Source organism: Callorhinus ursinus, unplaced genomic scaffold (assembly GCF_003265705.2).
Source record: "Callorhinus ursinus isolate GAN/ISIS: 27379988/994484 unplaced genomic scaffold, GSC_fseal_2.0 scaffold38, whole genome shotgun sequence".
In the NCBI taxonomy this organism is placed as follows: domain Eukaryota; kingdom Metazoa; phylum Chordata; class Mammalia; order Carnivora; family Otariidae; genus Callorhinus; species Callorhinus ursinus.
The window spans coordinates 3,188,006-3,210,156 of record NW_027397100.1 but is presented as its reverse complement, the minus strand read 5'-3'; the positions used below and the strand labels follow the sequence as shown (position 1 = coordinate 3,210,156).

The following is a 22,151-nucleotide window of genomic DNA, read 5'->3' as shown; positions in this document are numbered from 1 at the left end:
GGCTGCATTTAGATCACCTGGGCCCTCTGTAGCATAGGCTCCATCCAGGTTTTTGGTCTTTTATAAATGGTATAAATAGTAGAGTCTCAGGAGCTTTCCAGTTCAGAATAGGGGTACTGGTGGTTTTGGTTGGGATGGTTTCCTTTCTCTCTGGATCAGTTCCCTTATTTCTCATTGTTCTCCCACAGGGACTCTGTGAGGTTCATTTAAACATTCAGACTCACAAGACGCACATGGGCAACACTTGGTCCCTGTGTCCTTGAGAGAGGTGGGGAGTACCCAGCACCTGCCAGCAGGGTACAGGATCGGCTCCTCTTCCGCAGGAGGAGTTCCAGCCTCAGCCCTGCCTTAGTCCACAGAGGTGGCCACCAGCTCTTCTCTTGCCTGCCCCCCCCCCAAGATTTTAGTGTAGGTGCAAGGGAATGAGCCCCACGATGGGTGGGTTTGGAAGCCACCCTGGCTCAGAAGCCTTATTCCCCAAAGGACCCGTAGCTCTTGTAGCAGTTCTCTCTTCCAGGGTTTCTTGCAAGGGGCATGTCAGTTTTAAGAGTCACTGCACTCAGGAAAATCTAAAGTTTGGTTTCTTTATCAGATACTTATAATTTATTGAGAGTTACTTCCTGTCCAGATGCAGCTTACCAGTCAGGGGTCATTTTTACCATAAGCAGAGTTGCCAAGTAACGTAGTTAACATCTTACCTTCATCAGGTTTCCAAAGGAGTTGTGCTAGACAATTAACATAGGTGAAATTCTCTTGCAAAGGGGAAAAGGATTTGCTTAACCCTTTACCCCCACAGACATCATCTTGTTTTCCCCAGAGAAGTGAGGATCTCTTTTAGAGGGATGAATAAAGTCCTTGGTATGGTGATACTATATTCCATGTTTGTTTATGTTTTCTGATTGATCTGTGTAAGACACAGACATAAACTCTGGCCAAGAGATATATGCTGTGGAGTCATATTGGCTTGGGATCAAATCCTGGCTTTGCAATTTATGAAGAGTGCATCCATTCATCCAGCCATGCAGAGAACATTCACTGCCTGTCGTATGCAGGGCTTTTTTTAGATTCCAGGGAGGAACAGGTGTTTCAGACCTGGTCCTTGCCCTTGAGGAGCCACAGTCTTAGTAGAGAGGTAGGCAAAAATAAGCAATTCCAAATGGGTGTGGGATTACCAGACCAGGCTGGGGTAGTCAAGGAAGGCTTCCCAGAGGAGGGTACACCCGGTCTGTGCTCGAAGATGAATTGGCCAGGTGAAGAAGGTAGAGAAAAGCATTCCAGGTAGAAGGGACAACGTGTACAAAGGCATAGGAGAGGACCAGAGTGTCAAGAGATGAAGCTGGACAGGGGAGCAAGGGCGTTTAGAAAGCTCCTTAATACCTCTGGGCCTCAAGTTTCCTCATCTACAAAATGGGGCTACCAGTGCTTACCTGCTTATGAAATTATATGAGATAATAATGTATGTTTAAGCACTTGGGAGAGTTATTTTAATTCCCTTTCCAAATCTGTTTGTGGATGCCTAAGAGCCAAACTTGGACTTTAAATGCGAGACAGGAGACAAGGAGTAAAAACAAACAAACAAACCGGAGGGCTTAGCCACCCACCTGTGCGATGCATTTCCTCCAGTGGCTCTTCTGTTGGTTGTTTTACCTCTTTTTTTTGGATGAAGCGCTAAATGTTTGCACTGTGTCTCAGATTATGTCTTAGGGTATCAGTGAAGCACATAATTGTGTTTTCCTAATGGCTCGACATTAACAATAAGCCACGACCCTGTTGAGGCGTTCTCTGGGACAATTTTCCATCTGCCAACAGCCTTGTGCCCATCTGATGCTCTGTCAACATGTCCTGTCATTGGCTGCTTTGTCTTGCTTTCCTGAAAGGCGGCCCCCTCCCACATGCCAGCTGGGGATGCTTAGCTTTTGGGGACATTTACTATCCAGTGACCACAAGTCACACATCAGGAGGAGCGGAGGAGCTATCCCGGCCAAGATCAAGATCTTTCTGATGTGTAAATTGGATCCTGTCATTTCTCTGGGCAAAACCACTCAGTGGCTCTCTGTTACGGCTTAGTGAATTCTTACCAACTTAAATCAGATCTCTGCTTAAAACCTTCCAGTGGCTTTCCCTGGTGTGTAGATAACATCAAATGCCTTTTTTGGCCCATAAATCCGGTGTGATCTAGCCCTTGCCTGCTCGTCCAGCCTCACTCCCAGCTGCTCTGTCTGAGGCGCCAGGCTTCATGCTGGGGGTACGGTGGTGAGCGAGGCCAGCCTCCCCCCCTTGACCCCATTCTAGCCACCCTGCCCACCCTGCCAGCAGAGGCTGGCCCCCCTGCTCCCCAGTCTTCCCTGCCACGCTCTTTTTAAGCTGAGGGGCTTTGCACATGCTACGCCCTTTGCCTGGAATGGTCTTGCCTTCGTCCTTCACATGGCTGGCTCCTTCTCATTTTTCTTTGCCTTCTCAAAGACTCTGACCTCCTGATCACTGTGCTTATCCTATTACTCTCCGTCACAGCCTCTAGTGTATTTTTTCCCCATTGCATGATGTATCTATGAGGTGACTCTCCCACCTTTCAGACCACCGGGGGTCATGTTTGTTTTCTTTACCACCGAGTCCCCAGCACCTTAGTATGGTGTCTGTGTAGTAGGTGATCAGTAAAAAGTTGTTGAAAGAATGAATGAATCAGGGTGGAGGCTGCTATAACCTGTCCTCGGCTGTTGTGTCCGAGAATAAATCACTCATCGTCTCTGAGCCTTCCTTGTTTTACTTGTATATTGCTGTCAGGACGATGAAACATATAAACGTGAGAGGCAGTGTCTGGTGCCTGCAAGTGTTTTGTTTTTACATTGGTATTTGTTTATTTAAGTAATCTCTACACCCCACATGGGGCTGGAACTCATGACCCCAAGATCAAGCATCGCATGCTGTATGGACTGAGCCAGCCAGGCACCCCGGGCCTGCAAGTGTTAATAAATCTGAATTCCCATTGTTACAACATGCCACCCTCACCTGCAGCAGAGCCCAAGAAAGAAAGTTGAAGTGGATTTTCATCAATGTTTGGCTTCTGGGGTGAGGGCTGGCAGACCTCAGCCCCCTGTTTTGTCCACCTCCCGTCTCCCTGCCAGTGGTGACCTTGCTGTGTTTAGGAGGGAGGTGTCGCTCCCAGTTGCCTGTGTTGGGGTATCTGGGGCACAGTCGGTCTGGCCTTCAGAGATAACAAAATCTCCAGCTCGTGGGAATATTTCTGTTGAGCAAGCAGGAATTTTCTGGTGACTTCTCTCCTGGAGTTACTACCCCTTTCTTTTTATTAAACTGTAAATTATGAAGATGATGTTACCTGCCAAAAAGTAATAGGGGGGGGGTGGGGGGGGGGGGCGATCCCCTGCCACTATCCCACGAGGCAGACTCAAGAACAGTGTTGATTTGGGTACTTTTCTTTCTGAAGATTCAGCGCCACAAATTGTTCTGCCCCACCTGGGTCCCCCGGAAACCCCTTGCCTGTCTTGTCTTTTCTCTTTTCATAGGGTATAATATGCCTGTTCATGATGTTTATTGTTTATGTCCCACCCGCACAGCTAGAATACCGGCTTCACAAGGGCGGGGGGTCGATGGGAGCACCTCGAGCTGCTCTGCCTCTGGTTTGGGCGTTCCCCACCTACCTGGCAAACTCCGACGCACGTGTCTTTTAAGTTTTTCCTCACATGCCTGGGCCTCGGCGAGGCCCTCGCTGCTGTCCCCTCCGCTGCTGTCATTGCTCCTCCAGCACCTGGAACCGCTCAGGCTCCCTGAGAGCTGGGGTGCTTTCTGTCCCCAGGAGGTAGGGCCTTGAAGGCCATGTCCAGGTGCTTGGACTTTATCTCAAGGGCAAGGGAAGCATTTTTAGAAGAATCTTGGTGGCTGTCTTATGGGGAAAACATTGGAAGGGGGGCAAGAGTGGATGCAGGAGGACGGACAGAGGTGATGATACGGTTTAGGAGAGAATCCACGATGGCTTGCCGCACTGTCCAACATGATAGCCACTAGCCACGTGCGGCTATTTCAGTTTAATATCAAGCCAAACAAAATCAAACTTAATTCCTCAGTCACACTAGCCATATTTCCAGCCCTCTATAGTCACTGGGCTTGCAGATAAAGAACATTCCCAACCATTACAGAAAGACCCAGGCTGGTGGCTATGGGCCAAAGTAGAACCCCTGGGTCCAAAGGAATGAGCATTTTTTACGGCTCTTGATTCAGGTTGTCATGCCATTTTCCAGGAGGGTCATCCATGTTCCCCGGCAGCACGAGAAAGTGCCCATTTTGTCATACCCTCCTGACGTGGCTTATTGTTTTTTGAAGAACCTTCAGTTGTGTATGTGCCTCTCGTCAAATCCGCCTTCGCTTAGGGTCTAACATGTGGACCATGAGGTCTTTGTGATCAGGGAATTATATGTATATTAATGCATATTTCAATAAAAAGAGTTATGTTTGCCATTGTGGTACGGTCTGATGCTGTTTAAATGCCTTTGGTAATATCTTCAATCAGATGGCAAATAGAGAACAGGAAAGTTAGTAATAAAAAATGAATTAGGACGATTAGCAAAAGGTGAGCCGCTTCCCTCCTCAGGCAACAGGCAGCGTTGACCGAGCTTTGCAGGGTGCTCCTGTCCAAACACACGTCTGGATTATCGCAGCCTCCAGGGCCGGCCCTGGGGTCCGTTCAGCACATAGGACTTGGTTATTGCCTTTAGTTTTGCAAAGGTCATGGACGTCCCCTTAGAGGGACTTTGAGGGGCTCACACCAGGATGAGGGGCTCATACCCTGTGATGGGTGGAGTGGGGCCTCTGAAGAGGGGTTTCTGACCCAGGGCGGGCCAGCAATTTCTTCTTCCAAGGCAGAGATATCTGCATCTTTGTCCCCTCCCTAGATCCCCCAGGGCCCTGGAGAATCCTGAACACCCCTCTTTCTAGCATCTTCTCCCGGGGTGCCCTTGGGGAACCTTTCCTAACTGTCTGGTGTTGGGGGTGGGGTCTCCTCCTCCAGAAGGGGTAGAGGCAAAGGCTTTAATTGACTAATGCAGACGCTGGACTAGTTCCAAAGTGAAACAGAATTCTGGTGACCGAGTAAGGTGTGTGGGGTTGGAGCTCAAGCCCGAAGGACATGGAACTTGCACTTGCACTTGCACAAGCCCAGAGCATGGGCCGTGGAGATGACACACTGGTGTTCAGGGTGCTTATGTCCACACTACCTGGCTCACCTCCTCATTCAGTAATCAGGGTTGGATAACGCCCACATTAGTTGTGTGATTGCTGCAACAGATGGGCACGTTTTGTTACTACCTTGCTCACTGGATGGTCGCCACAATTGGCCGGTGACAACCGACCCTAAGCCAGAGCTTCTCAAACTTTAACATGCATGCAAATCACACAGGGCCTTGTTAAAATGCAGATTCTGATTCAGGAGACCTGGAGTGGGGCTAGAGAGTTTGCAGGTCTAACAGGGTCCGGGAGATGCTGAGCTGCTGGTCAGTGGACCACAGATCGAGGACCAGGGCCTTTGTGTCAGGCTGAGCTCCCTAGAAGCAGAGCCTGAAACAAGGATGCTCATGAGAGAGTGCTCTCCTGAGAAGGGGCATGGGGACCCCAGGGCAGGGCTGGGGGAGGAGGTGAGCAAGGAGGTGGTCTCAACTGGAGAACCTGCTTCAACCTGATCCCACGGGGGGTCCTGGAGCAAGAGAGGTACTCCAGAGGTGGTCCCATCTTGAGGCCAGGGCTGGGGGTGGCCCTTTCACACCCTTGTCAGTTGGTCCCTGGCCATGGCTTCCTCAGGGAGTGTTGGGGGAGAGGTGTCATGCTTCCTGTGCTTTTCTCCCATCAGCCAAGGGCATTTCTGCAGAGGAGGGGGCATTAGCACCCCCAGCCACTGGGGGGATGGATGCACAGTCTGCAAAAGGGGATCTGGGTGGGACCCCGTCAGCATCCACACACCGTATCCTTGTCTGAGAATAGCCTTGAGAGTGCGGAAGGGGACGCAGGACTGTTGACTCTCGTTTGAACTCTGCTCTGTGACCTTGGGTAAGCCATTTCTGCTCTCTGGGCACTGTTTGTGCTGCAGCCTCCCACGGTTCTGGTCATGATTGGTCCTTGGTCCTGTCTTTAGGTTGTGATGGAGCCTGCATATAGGGATGGGTGGATAGGTGGGGGTCTGCACAGGGAGGACAATTCTTACTTCAGAGCCTAAGGAGGGGGAGGGGAGAGGGGGCAGAGAGAAGAGGAGGGAGAAAGGAGAGTGGGGCAGGGGGAGAGAGGGAGAGAAGATCCCCGAGACCTGCAGTGTTCAGGGAGGGCTTCCTGGCAGACAGGCATTTAGGCAGAACCTCAAAGGGGAGCAGGATGGGGACATACAGGGGAGGGGAGAACAGAAAGGCCGTTAATTTCATGTCTATCATGGGATGGGTGTTTCGCTTATGTTATTTATTTAATCTTCACAACCACACTTGGAGTAGAAGCTGATCCTTCTGTGCAGATAAACCGAGGCGCCGGAAGTCAGGTGACTGGGCCATGGTCACACTGGACTGGAACCCAAATCTGTTTGCTAGGACTCCCATTCTCGACGTCCATGACCTCATTCGGCAGGGAGGGGGTGTGGCCAAGGCCAAGGGGTGGCGTGGGGAATTGGGGCACAGCTGTCTGGATGGGTACAGGCTAGTGTGGAGGAGGGGGCAAAGGCTGCAGCTTGGGAAGGGCACTGAGTGCCAGGCCCTGGAGTTTGGGTCCTCTAGTGGGGAGCCCCGGAGGGCTTTGGGGCAGGGGAGTAATCCAGTGTTGCACGCCTCTGCTCCGAGGCCCTTCCCGCCCCCCCACTGAGCCCTCTTCCCCACATGTCTGTCTTCCCTGATCAAATTCTTCTTCAGTGTGTGTGTGTGTGTGTGTGTGTGTGTGTGTGTGTGTGTGTGTGTGCTCGCGCGCATGAATGCTAGGCTGGGGGCTGGAGTCCATCCTGGACCATCTCTATAGACCACATTCTTGGCATTTTGGGTCCTTGGGGCAGAGGGGCTTCCACTTTTGCTGTAGGTGCTTTGTGGGACAGAGGCCCTGGAATCACACTGCTGTCCAGCAATCTCAGTGTAGGTAACAGCTGGTTACCTTACCCCTGCGCTGAGCCCACCTCTCTGCCTCCCTCGTTCCTGCATGCGGGGGCCTTGGAGGTGAAGGGAGGAAAGGCCACAGACAGTTATCCCAGATGAAGCCGGATGGGGGCTTGGGTGTGTCAAGACTTTGAGGCTGAGGGTTCAGGTCTGGATCATCTTCCCTCTCTTATCCGTGGCCTGAAGTTTTCTCGTCCATCAAAGCTGGCAACATCCTGGGCACCTGGGTGGTTCAGATGGTTAAGCGTCTGCCTTCGACTCAGGTCATGATCCCAAGGTCCTGGGATCGAGTCCCGCGTCGGGCTCCCTGCTCCTTGGGAGCCTGCTTCTCCCTCTACCTCTCTCTCTCTGTCTCTCATTAATAAATAAATAAAATCTTAAAAAAAAAAAAAAGCTGGCAACATCCAGGTCTTTCTCATTCTTCAAGTGAACCTCCTCCCCCCTCTCTCTCTCTCTCTCTCTCTCTCGATGTTATGTAAGCTACAGTCACAACCTGGCAACTGGCAAGATGCTGATATCGAACTTGGAAACTTACTGCCAAGTGGGGGTGGCGGGGCTAAGATGGTGATGTGAGAGGTCCCGCTAGGGAGGGGTGGCCACGGAGGAGGAGCTGCTGTTTATTGAATACCTACGATGTGCCACGTGTCTTGTGTACACTGTCTTCTTCAACCCTAACAATAGTCCTGCAAGTTACATATTATTATTACCATGTCACAGACACCTGACACCTGGTCAGGTGACACCAGAAGCTCAGAGAGGTTGAGAAACTTGTCTAAGGTCACACAGCGTGCAGGTAGCAGAGTGGATCAGGAACTAGAATCTGTCCAGCTCCAAAGTCATGATCTTTATTCTGCAGCAGTTTTCTTCCCACGTGCAGAGGGTCTCTAGCTTCCTTTGGGTTGGGGCAGGCCTTTCACACATGTTCCCTGTTTAGACTCAAACCATCCCAACCTAGAAGACTTGGCATAGGATGTGTTACTCCCACTGCAGACAGAGGTGAGTGCCTGCCTCGTCCAGGCGGAAGCCAGAGTCATAGGCCAGTAGGGTTCAAACCCAGGGGCCTGGGCCTCACCCTTCAGTGGCTTCCCACCTCCCAAGAGGCTTGTATTGTTCTCAGCTTGAGGTTGTATAGACCAGACGCTTGTTCTTCGGCGGTGAGCGTACCATGGCCAGTGTTCTTCTGTTAGCTCCTGTTAGTTGCTGCATTAACAAGCCACCCAAAATGAGTTGTTTAAAGCAACCACCATTTTATTTAGCTCACAATCTGTGGGTGGGCTGGAGGCCTCTCTGGGCCGGGCTGGCTGGTCTCTGCAGGTGCGATCACTTGGCTGGTCCCCTGACAGCTGGGTGGTGTAGGATGGCCTCACTCACCTGGGTGGCACTTGGCCGGCCGCTGGCTGGGGGCTGGCTGACTGTTGGCTCGGCTTTCCCCCAAACCTCTTCCTCCAGCAGCTAGCTCCGGCTCCTTCACTTGGTGTTCTGGGGCTCCTGGCGCAGCAAGGGCGAGACGCTCTGGCGCACGCATGCTTTTCAGGCTTTTCCTTGTGGCCCATTTGTTGCTGTCTGAGTGACCAAATAAATTCACGTGGCTAAGCCCGGCTTCAAGGTGGGAAGAAAAAGACTCCATCTCTTGATAAGAGGAGCAGTGACATCACTGTGCAGAGGGCACGCGGGTAGAAACGGGGGGACCTGTGGTCATCTTTGTAATCTACCATGGCTGACAGGGAACACTGATGGGGCCCCCGCTGTGTGCTAGGCACTGTGGTGGGAACTCCAGGGTGAACAAGAGACATACAATGACATAACGAAACACAAAATGTGAGCATACCAGGGCTGGTTAGGAGAGTTGCACAGGTACTACGAGGCCAGTTAATGGAGGGTCAGAGGGAACTTCGGGAGTTGTAGGAAGACAGGTTGCTACGTGGGGCAAGGGAGGCATTCTAGATAAAACAGCATGTGCAAAGGCCCTCTGGAAGGAGAGGCTTGGCACACTTGAGCACCCGTTGAAGTGCCAGTTCCCTTTAAGTGTCAGCGTGCTTGGTCTGAGAAAGGAATTTTGGTTCATAGATGTCCCCTGAGCAGTCCCCATGTGACCTAGTCTCAGGAGGGAGGTGGGGAGAGACCTTTCCATGGGCAGCTTATACACAGGGTGGCTGGGCGTGGTGGTCTTTGGGGCAAGGGAGAGATTGATGCTCACGTGGGCACCCAGGAAATCCTTGTGGAAGAGGAAGGATTTGAGCATTGGAAAGGGGAGGAGGCAGTGAGGGAGAGGTCAGATATGCAGAATTCAGGGGCGGGTCTGGGGTGCTGGGTTGAGTAAGGAGTTTGGATTTAGTTCTGTTGGCCAGTGATCTTTGAACCGTGAACTGGGAATGTTGTCAGATCTTGTGTGGGGATCTGAGTTTCCAGCCCCCTGGGGAACTGCCTACTTACTCCCGTGAGCTGCCTCTGATGTCCCCGAGCCTTCAGCAGGTTCCCTCAAGGCATCTCAGGGGGGGCCGTTTTAGAAAAGGCCTGAGGTCTCTGGGAGCCAGAATAATGATCATAAACGAGCCAGCACAGAATTGGAAAAATAGGACAAGTCAGGCAAATTCAAGTTTGAATTCCTGCTCCTTGTGGCATTGCCATGAAACTCTGGGCAGGTGCCGCGAGCCTCAGACCTTGGTTCTCTCATCTGAAAATGGGGCCTGGTCCCCGTCTGCCCCGGGTCGGGTGGGGAGGGGCCTGTGGGGCTGAGTTAATCTGAGTGCCTCTCTTCTGGGCATGTGGGCTCCTGCCTGTGTGCAACCCAGCACAGTGCAGGGACCTCAGCGACTGCAGGTCGGAGTACAGCAAGCACTCCTCTTTGCCAGGACCCAGAATAAACAGAAACCATGGTAACCGGAATGCATCACATGGGCCGGCAGCCCATCCTGCAGCTGATGGCCTGGAAATGTTGTAGATGCCCCTCCAGCGGTGGGACAAGCCGTGGGGACTCCCCTAGCCCCTCCCTCCCTGCCTGAGGTAGGACTGAGCAGTTCTAGCAAAGTCAGTCCTGACTTTGGGGTTCTATTCAACCTCACATTTCATTATTTAATTTTATTTTTCTGTCTTATCCCAGAAAGCATGTCCCGAATGAGATGAGTTGGAGCAAACCTCCCTGCTCTTTCCTTCCTCCTGTCATCTCCTGATCGATGCCCTGGAGGGAGTTGCCAGGATGATGCTGGAGGCAGGCACTGGAACAGCACCGCGTCTCCTCTGGGAGGGAGGGCACAGGGCCGGTGGGCTCTGCGTCTCCACGCAAGGTGGTGGCATCAACACCCCACTTTGCAGAGAGGCTCACCCTTCCCTGGGGTTCACAGCTAGTAAGTGGCAGAGCTGGGATTTGAACCTGGGTCTTCATGCTTCAGAACTCATTTCCATACTGCCTTTGGCTGAACTGGGGGTCAGACAGCAGTGTGGCTAGGAAGAGTGTGTTTGTCAGCTCGCCGTGTGGGGCTGGCTGGCTTGCAACACCTGTCCCACCACACAGGGGTCCAGGGTGGTCGTGGTGGAGGGCCAGCGGAGGTGGCCTTGGAGACCCCGAAGGTTTCTGCCTGGCAGCCTCCTTGTGTACCTCTGGCCGGAGTGGTCTTGCATCCTTGCCTAGAAGCATGGCTTTGCCTTGGCTGGACATTGAGAGTGGGGCTTCCTAGAGCCCTTGGCTTCTCCATCTACAGCTGTAGCCATCCAGAGCTGATAGTCAAAGTCCAGGCTTGGCGGAACACCATGTCTCTGGACAGAGCATGTGCTACTCTTAGTGTTACCTCATGTTGAGAAGTGAGTGTGGGTGTAGCAGGACCTGTTCCCTGCTGTTGTGCTTGGCAGGAAGCGAATGTGCAGAACCTGCTTTTGGTTGAGGAGGGGAAGAAGAAGCTGGGGCCAGACAGTAGTAGGAAGAGCACCGCTGGGCCTGCTGTGGGACCTTGGGACACCACCTAACCTCCCAGAGGTTGGTGGTTTTGGTGGTTGCTTATTTATTTTTGATTATTCAGTGACAGGAACACCTATGAAGACAGAAGTGTATGTAATACGCTACAAAATTAGAGCTGATGAAAACATAAAATAGAACGAATTCTAGGTGAAAAATGAAAGCAGATATGTTGGCCCTGGGCTCTGCACTTATTGAAGCTGGCCTGCGAAGCTGGCTCTGGGCTTCCTGGCAGATGAGTGAAAAGGGAAATAGGTTTATTCCAGGGTTTCTTTGACCAGGGGGTGGAGGCTTGGCAGCTCCTCACGAGAAGGGCAGCCTTAACTGGTCTTTGGAACTGAGAACAGTTCCTCTCACCAGCCTCGTGGAAGGCCTCAGACCTCAGTTTCCCCAAATATAAAACAAGGGGACGCGCCCCTGCCCCCTTGCTGTTGGCTGATGGTGGGGATTACATGAGTACCAAGTACCTGGTGCGCGCCCGGCCAGTAGTGGGCACTCAGAGGGCACAGTCCTCACCCCTCTGCTCCTGCCAGTTTCTGGACAAAAAGTGAGGTCTGCACAAAGTCAGGCCAGACAGGTGTGGCAGCGCCCGGGAGTACAGCTGTGCTGGTGGAACCCGGTCAGGGGGAGTCGTGTGTGGGGGAGGTGGGGGCTGCTTCATAACAGGACAGATGCCAAGGCCAGTGGGGGCGCCGTGACAAAGGGAGGCTGGCACGTGGTGTTGTGCTGAAGCCCCACAAAAGTGCACCTGCCGCACCGTGGGAGGCCGTGTGGGGGCCATTTGGTGAGACTCTGCGCAGTCAGACATGAGTTCGAATGCTGACAGGGCTGTGGGAGGGGTGGGGGGAGCGGGAAGCACCTACAGAGGAGGAAGGGAGGCAGGGCGAGGAGGCGCGTGGGGTTGAGCAGCCACATCGTCCCGGTGGGTGCGAGGACCTAGCCAGGCCCCTCTGCGGTGCAGAGCGGTTTTAATCACTTCCCTTGGGTGAGATTTACTTCACAGCAGCCGGAGCTTCTCAGCACTTATAGGTGCTGACGGGGGCATCACAATATTGTGAAATGAAGCGGGGAGCTGACTTCATTACAGCTTACCTGGCACGGAAGCCCCCGCCTTAGTTAGCAGCGATGGTTGGATGTGACAGAGCTAAAATTGAACTCGGCAATTACGCTCCAGAGAGGTTCTCGGCGCTGTAAAAGGAAGTTCCATGGAAATCAACCCCGGTAATCACAGGGTTTACAATTAGTCAGTTACTATTAAGGTTGCCCTGTCAGCATGTCCTTCAGGGTGAAGCAGGGGAAGGGGATGGAAAGGGTTAGACTGTCTCGAGTTACATGTGTTAGCCTGCATCGGCTTTTTTTTTTTTCATTTGTTCCAGGACAAAAGTTTGAGAGACCCTGTGTTCATGTCCTGATGCAGGGTGGCCATTTGATGACGGGTCATTTTAAAGTCCTTTTCTTTTTTATTTGCATGAGCTTACGCCTCTTTCTCATTTTTGGGTTTTCGCCTGACTTGTGAGGGTGTCTTCCCAAACAGCTTCGTGCCTGTCCTTGGGGTATTGTACATGAAGAGCTCGGTGTTTTGTTGACGCCTTGTCCCAGAGGAAAGAGTGATGTGATGACATTGAGGGTTTCTAAGCACCTTCATGGCATTATTTTTATTAAGCCGTGACTAGACTATTTCAACAACCTCAGAATATTGTCCCCATTTTGCAGATAAAGGCGTGAGGAGCTGGTGTGCGTTTGGCTGCTGGTGCAGAGAGAGTCAGATGGAAAGAAAGAGCTTGTACAGATTCATTCCTAAGTCAGCCTGGTGTGTGTGCACTGACCCTCTTGAATGGGAAGATGGAAACACAAGTCAGCTCAAATGAGCCCCAGTTGATTCACCCGCAAAATGGGACCTTGTGCTTGGCAGTGTGTAAGGAGTAAGTGAGATAATCCAGGCACAGGAGAAGCTCAGGATGGGGCGCTGTCATTACTAATAGTGATATTTACTGTACGCTCACTTTGTGCCAGGCATGGGACTGGACCCTTTCCATGAGTGATGGTGGCTTGGCACAAAGACCCCGCAAGGCAGTCTTAAGTAAACACGGGCTCAGAGAGGGTACAACTTTGTCCAGATCTTCTGAGTGAGTAAGGGGTAGCGCCAGGATTTGGACTCAGGCAGTCTGGCCCCAGGAGCCCGGCCCTCGTCCCTGGGAACAGTTGAATGTCAAGAAAACAAGGCAGCCTGGATGAGCTGCCTCTGTGGCCGAGAAGAGAGAAGCATTCAAACGGAAATATCTTTTCCAAAAGGCTTCGGCTCTCCACATGAAGCTGAGTCATCTCTCTTTGTTTTGAACCATAACCATCAAGCTGCCTCAAAATGCCCCAAATAAAAGAAAAAAAAAAACTAAACTAAAAAATGCTGAGTTCCGTCAAGGTGCAGCAGTCCCTCCCCGGCTCTACCCTAGAAGGAGTTGACTAAGCAGAGGGTTTGTAGAGCTGGGACCCCCTCCACCCTGCACTGGGCACCAGGGCTTGATCTCATGACCAAGATCAATGTTTAATGGGGCAGGCACTCTGAGGGTGAGTGAGTCAAGGTCGGGAAGCTGTTCTGTGACCACACACACCAGGGGACAGCATCGTCACAATCCCAGAATTCCTCTTTCTAGCTCATGAGTGGCAGAATCAAGTCCAGAATCTTCTGGACCCAGGCTCAGCTCTCGGATCCCCTTTCCCACCCATGGTGGAGTTCAGTGTTTGATGGAGAATGCAGGGACTTTCTGCACCTGCCCGGTGTTGCCCCACCTCTGCCTCTCAACATGCTTCCTCCCTTCTGTATACCCAACAGTGCCCCTCCTTCCATCCCCAGCTCGGACGACAGCTTTTCTGGGAAGCCCCCCTCAGCTGATGACCCTGCGGCCCTTAGCCATGAGCCCTGTCTCCCTTATGTACTAGTTTCTCACCTACATATTTGAGCTGAGCTGTCTTTGAGGACAAGGACAGTGTCCTGATCACACACAGCCCTTCTGTCTGGAACCCTGCCCTACATAGAGTAAGGACGAGGCACAGGGAACAGAGAATGCTGTTGAGTGAATGAATTAATAAATGATAATTGAAGGCTTTTAGCTTCACACTTTCTCTGTAACAATCAGTTACACCTTTTGCTTATTGGAGCCTCTCATTTCCAATTAGAAAGTTCAACATCCAACAAGCAATATGGGCTTCTTTCCATATCAGAGAATGCAGATCATTTGTCATGGCTGCATAGTATTCCATTGTACAGAGAGTTGTGATTTATTTAACCAATTCCCTATCAAGGGATTTTACTGTTTTTTCAAACAGCAACAGCATGACATTTATAGATTTTTATTTATTTATTTGAGAGAGAGAGAGAGAGAGAGAGAGAGAGAGAGAGTGAGAAGGGGGCAGTGGAGGAGGGAGAGGGACAAGCCGACTCCACACTGAGCATGGAACCTGACACGGGGCTTGACCAAGATCCTGACCTGAGCTGAAACCAAGAGTCGGATGCTCACCTGACTGAGCAACCCAGGCACCCCTCAATGGATTTTATTCTTGTTTCCATTTTCTTATAAATAATGTTGCAATGAAGAAATAAATGTCTGTGTGCAAATGAATTTGGGCCTAGAAAGTCCTTTCCCATCTTAAGCCTATAGAAGCATTCATGGATGGGCTTTTCTAGCACCCTCCCAGCTTTGTGTGTGTGTGTTTTCACATCTTCAATATGTCTGAAATTTCCATCTTTCTGTCATAGTACAGAATCTATATTTTCCCTTCTTTCACACAAGCTCCATGTGCTGGGATCTGGGCCTTTGATCTACAGATTGTGTGTACTTTCTATTTGTTGGGCATCTGCTGTGTGTCAGGCCCACTGCTAGGAACCAAGACCCAGAGATGAGCAAGGCTCTAGAGGGTCCTGGTCATCACGGAGCTCACAGCCTATTGGGGAAGATGAACAATAAACAGAAATGGAAGCCATCGAAACAAATAAGCAGAAACCATTGGCTGGAGGGGTGTGCTATGAAGAGAGTAATTCAGTGTGGGTGATTCAAAGGAGCCCTCGCTGGGGAGGAAGGAGATCTCCAAGCAGGATGTGAAGTCAGTTGTGTGAGGGTCTGGGCAAGCATGATCCAGACAGAGGGAACAGCATGGGAAAGGTGCAGAGGCACAGATGCAAGGCTCTTCCTCTCTGGAGCCCTTTCTGATCCCCCTGCCCCCTCCTCATGCAGAAATCTGGGCATCGGTCCCCTATGTCACCGTTACCCAGGTCCTTCTTGTCACTTAGTTTATTATTGCTATAAATGTTCAATAATGGGATGATTCTCAGAACTCCTCTCACTGAGTCCTGGATGTCTTCCTCTCTGTGAGCCTTCCTCAGCAGTCTCTGGTATTTCTGAAATGTCCAAAAATTAAAATTGGTTTAGCAGTGCCCAGCATGGTACGTGGCACTTAATAGGTACTGCCATCCCGATTTACAGATGAAGAAACTAAGGTTCAGGGAGGCTAACCATTCCAGCAGGCACAGCTAGGATTTGAACCCAGTTCTGTCTTATTCCAGAGTCCACATTCTTCATGGAGCCCTAAGTTAACTGCACCTGTGTGAAAGCTAATGCGCCTGCAGGGGGATCCATAGTGCCTCCAGCCAGCCCTGTCCCAACCTGATCCAGCCTTGGGGTGGGTGGCCTTGGCCCTTAGTCTGCTGGTGTCAGAGGAGTGGGAAGGAACCAGGGAGGCTCTTCTGTTTTTTTTAAATTACAAATGTCATACTTGCTTGTGGAAGAGAAAAAAAGAAAAAGAAAAACAAGACAAAAAAGAGAAAAGTGGCAAATGAAAATACCCCCTTCTCCTACTCCGCAGGGTGACCACTGTTCACAGTTTGGCATCTTTGACAGGGCATATCCAAACACACACAGACACACACACAGAGTTATTGTTTTTATAAAAATGGGGATCATGTCCTTGACTTTTTCTCCCAACCAGTCCCAAGGCAGCACCTGCAGACCTTTCTCATTCCGTCATCTTACACAGAATGTATATATTTTAATCCATTCACCCCGACCGTGGTTTTAGACATTGAGCATGCCCCTCGTTCTTGTCTGTAATGAGCAACATCTGTGGGCATGCACCGTGCACACCAGAACGGGGATGTCTGCAGGACGGATGCTAAGAAGTCTGATTGCCAAATGAAATGGCATGCAACTCTCACATGTTGACAGGTGCTGCCCCCCTGCCTTCCAGAAGCCTTTCCAGCTCAATACCTGCTCCTGAGGCAGTGTGCTTGAGTGGGGAAGGCTGCCTCCCCTTTCGCTCCCCGAGACCTGGTGTGGAGACCGATGCCAGGAGCTCCGAACACTCAGGCCCCAGATTGGGATGGGAGATAGATTTTGATGAAAGAGGTTAAATAACAGGTTTTTCCATTTCACCTTATAGGAATGGGATGGGGGGCGGGGGTGCCGGGCCTCCAGCCAATAGAGGACCAAGACTTGTCAGGAGGGCTTATAAAGCTTGCTATTTCTGGCATTTTTTTCTCTTTCTGTGCTGATTATGCAGCAGAATCGCACAGAGGCTGTCGCGGGCGCGTTCTCTCGCTGCCAGGGCTTCTGTGGAATGAGACTCGGGCTCCTTCTACTTGCAAGACGCTGGTGCATTGCAGGTGTGTTTCAGCAGAAGGTAAGCAGCGGGTGGTACCGCCACCTCCTGCGGTGGAGGTGGTCAGGCCGTCGCTGCGGGACGAAGACAGACGGTGCCTCGTGGCGGGGGGGGCGGTGCAGGCCAGGACCTGGACTGGTGCTTGTCTCCTTGTGGAATGAAAATGCTCTGGAGGGTCCAGGAGACCGGCAGTTGGCAGCCCTTTCTTGAAAAGGAATTCTGAAAGTGGCTGGGATTGGTCCCTGGAGGGGCAGGTCTTGGCGCCCTGAGCATCATAGGTGCCCAGTGTGCTCCGGAAGCATTTGTTCATTCATTCATTCATTTATCCATTCAGCACCCCCTGCAGTGGGCCTGGCCAGGTGTGGGTGGGGGTCTGGCCAACTCAGACCAGAAACAAGGATGGGGCTAGCACATGGTATGGTAGGAGCCCAGAAGATACCTAGGGTGAGGAGTGGGGAGGGCTTTTCAAGGCAGGAGGGATGAGGAGTAGCTGGGGCTGTCACTAGGAACAAAGTTTGAGCTGCCTCCTTCCACTGGATTTTTGAGTTTGTGGAATAAATAAAACTTCCTCTCCAAATTTGCAAGTACCACCTTTTCCTTTTGTCCATTAAGAATATGGAAAAATAACCAGTTGGGATTGCCAGTTGCCATCCTGTTGGAATAGCAAGGACAGCCAAAGATGAGGGAGAACATTGTCACAGACTTAAGGGCAAACACATACACACATAACAGGTGACAGATTCTGAATGCAGAAACCTAACACTGATGGCATTTTCTAGCTGTTGCTGGGGAGATGGTCTTTGTGGAGGGAGTTGGCTGAGTTGGGGGTGGGGCTGGTTGCAGGTGACAGGGCTGCACCCCGATGAGCAGGAGACCTGACCTCTCCTGGTGCTCTGATTCATCAAGGTCATTGTTGAAAAACTGGCTTTGTGCACGTGTGTCCCAGAAACGGAAACCGCCCTCAAATGCGTGCTTTCCCTTGCTTGGAATGTCCCAGGTGAACTGAGAGAGACCAAGAAACAGAAGCTTCTGTGCCCCCTGCATGATCTCCAGTTTCTGCATGCTGAATCAAAGGCAAGAGGTCACAGGCCCTCAGTCTGCTGGGGGAGGCTTTGGAGCCAGCCAGCCACTGAGGAAATGGCCATGGCGTGCCTCCTGTGTACCAGAGTCTGGGCTAGGTACTGATTTCAGATCTTAACTCTGCCACAAATAGAATCTGTGACGTAGGGCAAGTTTCTTGAGTTTGCAAGTCTCAGTCTCCTTATCCATAAAATGGGGACACTGATACTTCCTTCCCTGTATTGTGATGATTGTGTGTGTGCATGCACACACACACTGCCTATAGTCCTTTGCCTTGTATGTGGTAGGACCTCCATAAATGTTGAGTGAGTGAATGAACAAATGCTCCAAACCCTTAGCCCTGCTCAGGAGAACTTCATGGCTAACACTGTGTGTGTGTGTGTGTGTGTGTGCGCGCGCGCGTGCGTGCAGACGTGCCCATATGGGCATAAGACCTGAGGAACTCTTCCCCCTTGTGCTTACAGCTAGAGGCTCTGTGTTCTGGTTCCCTTCTTAGGGAGCTTGGATTCAGAGCCACATTCTGCTACATAGCCCTGTCTGGGACCAATTTCTCTATGTCTCTGGTTACATTCACGGGCTCTTGACTGGGAGAGGAGTTAATTACAGGGACTTATTGGCTGTCTTGAAACAGAACTGACTCTTATTTTTAACGCTTCCTGAACAGCTTTCTGAATACTAGCCTTGTATTGGTGGGGTCTCGGCACAACAGCCAGCCAGTAGGCCAGTGCTAGCTGAGAGCCCAGGGTCGGAGAAAGGCTTTGGAAGGGCGGTGGGAGTGGTCTTAGAAGGGAGGGTGTGGCTGGAGTATCACCACCCCTGAATCCCCCCCTGGACTTGGAGAACAGGAGCTGAACCCAGGTTTAAGACTTGACTTTGAGTCCTGGCTCTGCTTTGTGTTTGCTGTGTGGTTTCTGGCAGGTCACTTTACCTGTCTGAGCCAGTTTCCTTACCTATAAAATGGCAGATTATTAGAATTAAATGGGGCTAGATATATAAAGCACTGTGTTGGCGCTCAGTGAATAAAAATACTCTCCTCTCTTGGGGGAGGACCCTGGGAGCCTTTGACTGGGGCCCAGGGTATCTGCTGGCTCATGGAGTCTGACACACAGCAGACACCTAATGAATATTTATGGAGAGGATGAAGGTGCCCAGGGAGTGGGAAGCCAGAGTTATATGTTTATATTCTTCTATGCAATTGTTTTGCGATCCTGGGTGAGTTTCTTTGCCTTCTTTTGGTCTCTGATTCCCTTAGAAAAATAGTTCAGGCTTGTCCTCCCAACTCCTACTCTTCTATTCCATGTTGGAAATCAGGGCTGTATGTGGAACCTCCAATGGAGGATGAGCTTCATGTTTGAAATTAATTTCCTTTCTGTGATTAGTGGCACCCATGATGACTCTCTCCCTCCTGCTGCCTCCTGTATGCACAAACCAGTAATGAACGAAATTGGGAGCAGAGGCAGGGATGCGAGGTTTCCCGAGGAGGCAGCTCGAGCATAGCTGGGGCTCCCTCTGCGGCACCCGCTGTGATTGCCTCAGGGGGGCCCGAGGGCTGTCCAGGATCACCATCTCTGTCCAGCCAGGGGGCCTGGCAAGTGTTCACATGAGTGGATCACAAATGAAGCCCTGAAATACCGTAGATGGGAAGTGAGTTCTCCAGCTTCTCCCAGACCCTGGGGTGCCATTTTCCAGGGAGGGCGTGGGGGCCCTCTGCTTTGGGTATCTGTCGAAACGGGCATTGATACAGAAATCAGTTGGGCCTAGATTTGCAGGCTTCCCTCTCTTGATTTTTGGCTGGGACTTCAGGCCACGTACTCACTTTCCCTGGGTCTTACTTGCTGTGCGGAGCAGTTGAGGCCGTGGGAGCAGCCACCTCTTATGAATGGGGGGACGGTATAGAGAAGCTGCTTTGGTTTGCACACCTTTGCCCCAGAGGGTTCATCTGAAGGAGACGGTGACTCTAAATGGTCCCTGTCTTGATTCATCCGCCCCCACCCCCACACACGCCCATCTTGGTAAACACTGTGCTGTCTACTCCTTGGCTTACATCATCCCTGGCCTTTCTCTCTGCCTCACTCCTGGGTGGCTGCCCCCGCGGGGTACAACTCCACCTCCCCACTTCACTATTACCTGGCTGATTGTCTGGGTGATACGGGAGCCTCCGCTTGGGCCTTCCTGACTCCACCTTCCTTGTGGAGTTTGCTCTCCTCACACAGCTGGCAGGATCTCTGTGAACCACTCCCCTGCTGAAAGCCTTTTGTTGGATGGTTGCTTGGAACCTCTTGGATCTGTTCTGATACCTTAATGTGGCCACTTGGGGGGCTGGGGCACCTGTCTGATCTCATTTTTTGCAGTCAGCAAGCTAGCTTCTGCCTCCTCCCTCCCAGGCAGAATCATCACTTGCTGGGCAGCTTTCTGAAGCCCCCTCCCGGACTAACCAAGCTGTGGTGCTTCTGGATTTTATACATGCAGACCTTTTTGTCCAGAATGTTTCCTTTACCCCTTGAACTCCTGCTCATTCTTGCAGACAGAGTTGTAGCATCATTGCTTTTCGGAGGCCTGCTCTGATTGCTCACTCCTCCCACCCCCCCCAACAGTCTGGGCCAGGGACCCATCCCTGCATCCACCCCATCGTAATCTTCCCCATCAGTGCTGTGATGCTCTGGGGGGACTGACACCGGGTATGATGCACCTTTATCCTCATGCCCTCTGGAAGGACATATAGCACAGAGCAGCTGCTTGGGAAACATTAATTTAGGTGCAAAGGCAAATGACTCCTTGCAGATTAGGGGCCTTCAGACCTCAGAATCCTCAGCCTGTGGTTTGATTTGGCTGTTTTACCCTGGATAAACCATCTAACCTCTCTGATCTTGGAGGGTCATGAGGACGGACACAAGGACATGTATAACAGATTTCCTCTTCTTTCCCACCTGCTGGACAGTAAATATCCCCAAAGACACTTGGAACATTTAGATGGCTGAGCAGAGCAAACCCAAAGAGGGGCCAGGCCCAGCAGCCCCCAGTACCAGGCACAGAGGAGCCCTGCACAGAACCCCAAACAGGAGCAAAAATAGCCCCCACTGGGGCAACCTGCGTTGCAGAAGCCACAGGAAGAAGCCGCAGGCCGAGCGGATGTCAGCTGCTCTGGGGCCCCACTGAGGCCCCTCGGATGTGTTGAGCTGTTGCAGCCCTCACGCCTGCCCTTACTTGCTCCTCTGACCGCAGCCATCAGATAAGGCCGCGGAAAAAGTGATGGCTTCCTCTCTCTGGGGAGGAGTAATCTCAGTGCCATCTGTGGGGTACACTCCATCCTCTGCTGCCCCACCCCCGGGCCTTTGCACGGGCTGTCTCCACCCCCCCACCCCCATACTTGTCTGGCTTAGTCTCTTCCCTTCTTCCAGTTTGCCCAACTGTCCCTTTCTCAGGGAGGCCCGCCTCTGACCACCCTGTTTAAACCCGCATGCCCTCCGTCCCGCTATTCCTGGTTCATCTCATCCGCTCACCTTTTTCTTCTTTCCATAATTCTTAGAACCTTCTCACATACTAAATAAGTGACTTGTTTGCTCTGTTGAATGTTTGTTTTCTGTCTTCACGGCAATCCAGCCCAGCAATCAGAAGAGGGCCAGGCTGGATGTGTTTGGATTCTTGTTTTACGTGCACACTCACACTCACACATGTGCTCGCACAGATGTCCTCAGCTGCTTTTTGAGCCTCTCCATGGTCAAGACAGAGCCGGCGTGGAGTAGGTGCTCATCGAACGTTCATAGGAAGGAAGGGGGAGCTGACAGCAGGGCCAGTGTGGGGGAGGCCTCGTGCTTTAGGGAAAGGACGTTGGCGCGTCCCAGGGGTGGTTCAGCTGGCAGCTCGAGAGAGGTCCGGTGGGAGATGATGCGGGATGGGGCTGGAGAAAGTGGCAGGAATCAGGTCAAGCGGGACCACAGAACCCAGGGAAAGAGGTGGGAGCCTCTGAAGGATTTTAATCAGGGGAGTGATTTATGGATGATTTAGGACTGGGTTCTCCTGGTTTGTGATCAGGTGGGAAAATCCAGTCTTTGCTCTAGGTCAGCTGTATGCCAGACATCTTTGGCTGTGCTTTTTATGAGGTTTCTCACGAACCCATGATGTAGATGAGGAAACAGACTCATGGGAAGGAGCCTCACGGAGGCCATCCTCTCCCTATGGCAGCCTGAGTCATCTTTTAAAATGTAAATCAGAGCATGTTACTCCTTTGTAAGAACTTCTCCCAAGGGCTTCCCATTTGGGATAAAATCCAAATCCCTGCTATGGCCCCAGGATTTCACCTGCTTAGGCCCCTGCCGCCCACTCTGATCTCAACCTTGTCCCTCCCCTGA

General features: G+C 51.6%; 1 protein-coding gene across 7 annotated transcripts in view; it reads left to right on the top strand.

Annotated features, from left to right (window-relative positions):
- Positions 1-22,151, top strand: part of TOX2 (TOX high mobility group box family member 2) — a 133,255-nt gene that overhangs the window by 10,649 nt on the left and 100,455 nt on the right. The window contains exon 1 of one of the 7 annotated variants that reach the window (XM_025875658.2): positions 16,618-16,743. The exons of the other annotated variants lie outside the window; for them this stretch is intronic. Coding sequence (XP_025731443.1) covers positions 16,618-16,743 — 126 coding nt within the window. Of the gene's footprint in view, positions 1-16,617; positions 16,744-22,151 lie in introns of those variants that run through there. 7 annotated transcript variants of the gene reach the window in all.